We start from the raw sequence: 6,783 nt of genomic DNA on the forward strand, positions 1-6,783 counted from the left end.
TGAAATAGTGCTAGCAATCATTTTACTCTGGATTTCAGTAGTCCGTTGCCAGTGTTGTGACCAAAACAAGAGAGGGATGATTGAGGCTGTAGAGGCCTACAATTAACTCCTTGTATGTAGGGCTATTCTGCACATCCAAAAATTCTGTGAGAATAAGAAATATGTGTTCACATTTGGTAAATCAGCATGTTCCTCTGGGTTAAGGAAGGAGATAAGCGTCACAATTTACATGGACTCCCGTCTTCCTGGGACTTTCACTTTCTTGTTGAATATACAGTCCTGACCACTTGAAAAATGGCAAAAATTCCTATTTAGCATGGCTGGATCTTAACAAGGTTCCAAGTAGAGCTTCAACATGCAACAAGAAGAAATGGGAGGGAGACAGAACATTTTTTGAGCATTCAATTTAATGAAAATAACGATTAAACTGAAACAGGCTGTTTTTCAGCTGATCCAAATTTTAGGAGCACATGCCTTTAAAAGGCCAAATCTGTGCAAAGATGTGGATTCATTGTCATTTTCTGTTGGGTAGTCACACGTTGTGATGGCAAAGGCAAAAAAACTCTCCCTTTTTGAACGTGGTCGGGTTGTTGAGCTGCATAAGCAGGGTCTCTCACAGCGCGCCATCGCTGCTGAGGTGGGACGCAGGAAGACAGTCATTTGGAATTTCTTAAATGATCCTGAGGGTTATGGAACAAAAAAGTCAAGTGGAAGACACAAAAGAATTTCATCAGCTCTGAGCCGGAGGATCCAATTGGCCGTCCGTCAAGACACTGGACGATCCTCGACCCAAATTAAGGCCCTTACTGGTGCTGACTGCAGCCCCATAACCATCAGACGGCATCTGAGACTGAAGGGCTTCAAAAACAAAAAACGTCTTCAAAGACCTCGTCTCCTTGAACGCCACAGAACTGCTCGTTTGTACTTTGCAAGAGAGCACCAAACATGGGACATTCAAAGGTGGAAGAAAGTTTTATTCTCTGATGAGAATTTTTTTTACCTTGATGGTCCTGATGGTTTCCAACGTTACTGGCATGACAAGCAGATCCCACCTGAGATGTTTTCTACGCGCCACAGCGGAGGGGGCGCCATAATGGTCTGGGGGGCTTTGTCCATCAGTGGAACAATGGATCTTCAGGAAGTGCAGGGGCGTCAAACGGCCGCTGGCTAAGTCCAGATGTTGCAGAGAGCATTCCTCATGACTGAGGGCCCTTGTCTGTGTGGTAACGACTGGGTTTTTCAACAGGACAACGCTACAGTACACAATGCCCGCAGGACAAGGGACTTCTTCCAGGAGAATAACATCACTCTTTTGGCCCATCCTGCGTGTTCCCCTGATCTAAATCCAATTGAGAACCTTTGGGGATGGATGGCAAGGGAAGTTTACAAAAATGGACAACAGTTCCAGACAGTAGATGGCCTTCGTGCGGCCGTCTTCACCACTTGGAGAAATGTTCCCACTCACCTCATGGAAACGCTTGCATCAAGCATGCCGAAACAATAACGGCGGAGCTACTCATTACTGAGTTCATGTTTGGAAGTTGGATTTCTGTCTTGGGGGGGTTTAGTTTTTTTGGGGATTTCTGTTTTGGGGGGGTTTAGTTTTTTTTTGGAGGTGTGGCCCTAAACTTTTGATTAGCTGAAAAACAGCCGGTTTCAGTTTATTCGTTGTTTTCATTAAATTGAATGCTCAAAAAATGTTTTGTCTCACTCCCATTTCTTCTTGTTGCATGTTGAAGCTCTACTTGGAACCTTGTTAAGATCCAGCCATGCTAAATAGGATTTTTTGCCATTTTTCAAGTGGTCTTAAACTTTTGATCAGGACTGTAGTAAGTCGTGCCATGAAGAGACTGAAGGATCTGCACTTGCAGCAGTTTTGCAGACTGGGCTGTGCCTTGTTGTAAATCTTTTGCTTCCATTTATGTCTTCTTGTATTTGCAGGTGGCAGCGGCATTAAATTAATCATGGAGTATCTTCCTTCTGGAAGTCTAAAGGAATATTTGCCGAGGAACATCAACAAGATAAACCTAAAGCAGCAGCTTCAGTATGCCATTCAGATCGCCAAGGTACGTCCAACTATTGACTGAGGTCTGCAGCTTTCTGATGTACCGTGACAGCAAGCAGAGATTTTAAACCGTGAACTGAAACCCAGTAACTAGACCCAATACTTCTCACTGCTGATGGTTTCCTACACTTACACAATTTTCTGTGAGCCAAATACAGCAGCAGCTCACATCTCCTGTTCTGGTGGTTTGTTACAGTGTGCCAATGCAGAGTGTCCAAGCGGTTTAACCCACAGAGGATTGTCTGGATATAAATGCAGCAAACCCTCCACTGTGAGAAATATTAGGTCTGCACAAGTTTCCATTCACTGACAAAGTGGAAATCTTGAAAGTATTCATAAACTGAAACACAGCCTAAGGCCTAATGCACATGACCGTTGTTTTGGTCCGCATCCGAGCCACAGTTTTTGCGGCTTGGATGCGGACCCATTCACTTCAATGGGGCCGCAAAAGATGTGGACAGCACTCAGTGTGCTTTCCGCATCCGTTGCTCCATTCCGTGGTCCGCAAAAAAAATATAACCGGTCCTATTCTTGTGCGTTTTGCGGACAAGAATAGGCAGTTATATCAATGACTGTCCGTGCCATTCCGCACACGGACGCCATCCGTGTTTTGCGGATCCGCAAAACACACAACGGTCGTGTGCATGAGGCCTAAGAGTCAGAACTTAAATTGATTGAAGCCACTGCATGTAGTAGTATATGGTGACCATTCAAATGAATGGCCGAACATGTAAATATATAGTCTTTGAGAATCTGGCACTACGGGAGATGCTGCTACAGAGGGGGGTCTAGAATGGGGCCCTAATAAGGCATACAACAGGGTTTGTGTTCATGAGAAAAATAAAACCTCATCACAAAGTTCTCCTGGCATGTTAAGTATTGATGGTCACTGATATAGCACTCTTATTACTGCGCAGGGCATGGCTTATTTGGGCTCCTGTCAGTACGTCCATCGCGACTTAGCTGCAAGAAACGTCCTGGTGGAAAACGAGCACAGAGTGAAGATCGGAGACTTTGGATTAACCAAAGCGATTGAAACGGACAAGGAGTATTACACGGTGAAGGACGACCTGGACAGTCCGGTGTTCTGGTAATTAGACTATTACAATATATATCGGTTATGGCGCCACACACAGAGCGGTATTTACACCCAATCCAAAGGTCAGTCCAAGAATCCAGTAGTTTAGGGGGCGTGAACCAGCAGAATCACCCATTGCCCGTGTAAACAATCCTAGACTTGTCCGTATTTATTGTTCTTGCACCGTGTCCCTTGTCTTCCAGGTACGCCCCCGAATGTTTGCTGCACTGCAAGTTCTACATCGCCTCCGACGTCTGGTCATTCGGAGTCACCTTGTATGAAATACTGACCTACTGTAATTCTGAGTACAGTCCAATGACGGTAATGATCCTGTTTGTGCACAATTTTTATACCGTCCCTACAAGTTTAAGAAAAAAAAAAAGGAATTTCCGCTCACCCACGGTCCTCCTTCGCCGTGCACTGATCCCGGACCAGGAATCAATCAAAACAGTAGAAAAAAATCCAGCAGCAGGCTCAGGATAAAATCCAGTGATTAAGACGTACAGTCGAAACGCGTAGTCCTTGCCTGTCTGGTCAGCCTATGGATTTTATAATGAAGTAATAAAGACATTGGATTTTATCCTGTCCCTAATATAAAAAACATTATCACTTGTCGCCGTAAACACAGATTATTGATACAAGTTCTGATTACTGCCTTTAATTACATAATCTTTATTTCTTAATAGATGTTTCTCAAAATGATTGGACCAACTCAAGGCCAGATGACAGTCACTCGTCTCGTCAGGGTTTTGGAAGAAGGAAAACGTTTACCTCCTCCTAAAAACTGCCCTGATGAGGTAAATATGTAGTCAGGAAGCCTGTATGACGATTTTTCGGTAGATGATCGTTAATGAGCATGTGTAGTGTAATACTGCCCCCAATTGCCTGATGTATGAGCAAACACTCGTTTATTGGGCAATCCAAATCTTTTGAGTGATGGTATAGCGATCGCTCCTTCCATTGCTGCTTGTAATAGCATCGGTCTCCTCCACTAGTGAGCCGGTGATTGCTGGGAGGAAACGCTTCCCTTCCAACAATCGTCTGCCACATCGGGCTGTGTAATACAGGCTTGACCTGCGTGTATAGCAGCCAGTTGTCATTGTCAGCAAATGAGGTTTAATTTGTTCATTTGTCAGTACCTGGTATATATATTCTGTCAGTCTCCATGTTCTGTATGCTGGATGTAGAGGCATGCATGTATCATGTGTGCGGTTTTATATACTGACGGTTTTCTTGACCTGTACCCTCATGCAGTGAAGAGTATTACTGCTGTGTATAACTTCCAGATACAGAGGTATAATATGGTACCCATAGATTTGTGTGGTCCCTACTGTATTTTCATGTACCTCCAGTTAAAATCATAGGATACTTTTTTATTCTATTAATATGGCATTGTATGGAGCATCATTCAGTGACATCCAAAGCTACAAGAACCCAATGCATGAGGCCTTAATTGTAAATTGACGCCATATTTAGACCACGATCTGAAGTCTGGGTCCCTGCCGCCCTTCACGTCATGCTCTCGTCTCAACATGTTAAGGCAGGAACCCCAACACTTTACAGAATGTACAGTCCCTTAGAAAACAATTGTTGCAGTGGAATACCCCTTTAAATTTTCTTTCATACATTGGGGAGAGTGACACACTTATTTTATCTCCAGGTCTATCAACTGATGAAGAAATGCTGGGAGCAAAACCCAAGTAATCGTGATTCCTTCCAGACCTTAATCCAAGGCTTCACAGATCTGATAAATAAGATGTAACTTGGGTGGAAGACGACTAGAATTGCTGCTCCCATGGATGCATAATCTATATCCAGAATGTCAGTCTTCCTCTGCGAGACTAAGGCCTTTCTACTGGACGGTTCGGCACCAGTGCCCTACGCACAGTGCCCAAAGACACCTGCCTGGGTTATCCCATGAACCATATGAATACATAGACTGTGGAATCCATTCTGAAGATATTCAGTTCTTGACCCTTCTGGGTCTTTCTGCTTCAGCCGAAGGGCAAACAAAGGAGCAGACCACAGACTCGGAGCGACGGCACTTAAGACTCAGCATCACATTATAGTTCATCATATCTGTATATCATCTTAAATTGATGCAGGAATGGTTTATGGCATTTCAGCTCTACCACCTGAGATTGGTGCCATATAGTTACTTTATTATCTAGCGGTCAGTCTAAAGAGTACATAGTCTGTAGGCAGCCGCTTGCATCTCTGCATAGAAGCCAGTGCTGACTGTAGCTTTATCAGCGTTCTCCACATGTAGCATTTTCCAGTAACTCCTTCACTAGTAAGCTGCTCTCAGTCCCTCATCATCGGAGGGCTGTCTGGTTCTTGTCTATTGATTTTGCTATATTCTCTGTTTTATCAGTAGTAGGAAACATCCCCCTGGCCAAAAAAATAAACTAATAAATCAAAAATGTACCTTCTAGTCAGAGCTTCAGATCTCTTGCAAGACAGACATAAATGCTAAATCTGCCTGCCTGTTACCACCACTAGAGGGAGCTTATTGCTTTTGACTTCACTGTAATAAATAGGCAGTAAGCGCCCCTCTAGTGGTGGCTGCAGGCAGTTATTACTGCCCCTTCATGAAACTTCGTTTCAACAACTGGTGGAGATTGCCATTTCTGCAATCACTAACTATTCCTAGCCAGTGTATTTGGCTGGTATAAAGAAAGTTCAGTCATGTTGGAAGCAATGTTTTACTTCCAGTCCATCATATTAACCTGGCACAGGGCGGCCTTATGCGAGAGCTGCAGTCTTGTTTTTACCCACTCTCCCTATAATCAGGTAACAGATGCCGGTTTTTTTCTATGACTCTTCTGATGTAAATAGTTGGCTTTGTATTCAGCCCTCACACCTGCTGCTTCCGTGTCCAGAAATCTTTATAAGGCTACATGCACACGACAGTTGTGCTTTGCGGTCCGCAAAGCACGGATGGCGTCGGTGTGCGTTCTGCAATTTGAGGAACGGCACGGACAGCCTTTAATATAACTGCCTATTCTTGTCCGCAAAGCGCGGGCAAGAATAGGACAGGTTATATTTTTTTGCAGACCACGGAACGGAGCAACGGATGCGGACAGCACACGGAGTGCTGTCCGCATCTTTTGCGGCCCCATTGAAGTGAATGGGTGCGGCTCGAACGGCCGTGTGCATGAGGCCTAAGACAGGTAAGTGCTCGGCGGGAGACTGCGTTGGATTTCCTGCATGTAAATGTTGAGGATTTAAAGTGGAAATGAAAAATGAATGTGGTGTTTTCTTACATTTTTGGCCCAACTATTAATGTGAATTTTAGCACTTTGTAACTATTTCTATAAATAAATATTCTGTGAAACAAATGTCTGCGCAGAATTAGATCAGTACCTAGAACGTCAGCGTGTGCGACACCCCCCCCCCCCCCCCCACATCTGTAGTAATTTATGCCATAAGAAATTACACAGATATTGCATTTTCTAAAGAAAAAGGGCGATGGGGGGGGGGTCTCAAGTACAATCTGTGGCAAAATCCACGGTTTACATGTGGATTTGCAACTATTTTTTCACTGCATGCAATCTAAAAGACCATGTGTCATCAGTGGAGGAATGGGGCTCCCCACTAATTAGCACAGCATTACTTCCATACATACAGTTGTGTCTGG

The 6,783-nt window shown here is 44.1% G+C and overlaps 1 protein-coding gene across 2 annotated transcripts in view; it reads left to right on the forward strand.

The window, feature by feature from the left end:
• JAK1 (Janus kinase 1) overlaps window positions 1-6,133 on the forward strand; it is a 79,420-nt gene extending 73,287 nt beyond the window's left edge. For both annotated transcript variants that reach the window (XM_040407527.1, XM_040407529.1), the window contains exons 21-25: window positions 1,942-2,066; window positions 2,983-3,155; window positions 3,347-3,464; window positions 3,830-3,940; window positions 4,804-6,133. In XM_040407527.1, coding sequence (XP_040263461.1) covers window positions 1,942-2,066; window positions 2,983-3,155; window positions 3,347-3,464; window positions 3,830-3,940; window positions 4,804-4,905 — 629 coding nt within the window. In that variant the 3' untranslated portion in view covers window positions 4,906-6,133. The remainder of the gene's footprint in view (window positions 1-1,941; window positions 2,067-2,982; window positions 3,156-3,346; window positions 3,465-3,829; window positions 3,941-4,803) is intronic.
• The last annotated feature ends 650 nt before the right edge of the window (window positions 6,134-6,783 follow it).

This window comes from Bufo bufo, chromosome 9, assembly GCF_905171765.1.
Source record: "Bufo bufo chromosome 9, aBufBuf1.1, whole genome shotgun sequence".
Taxonomy (NCBI): Eukaryota; Metazoa; Chordata; class Amphibia; order Anura; family Bufonidae; genus Bufo; species Bufo bufo.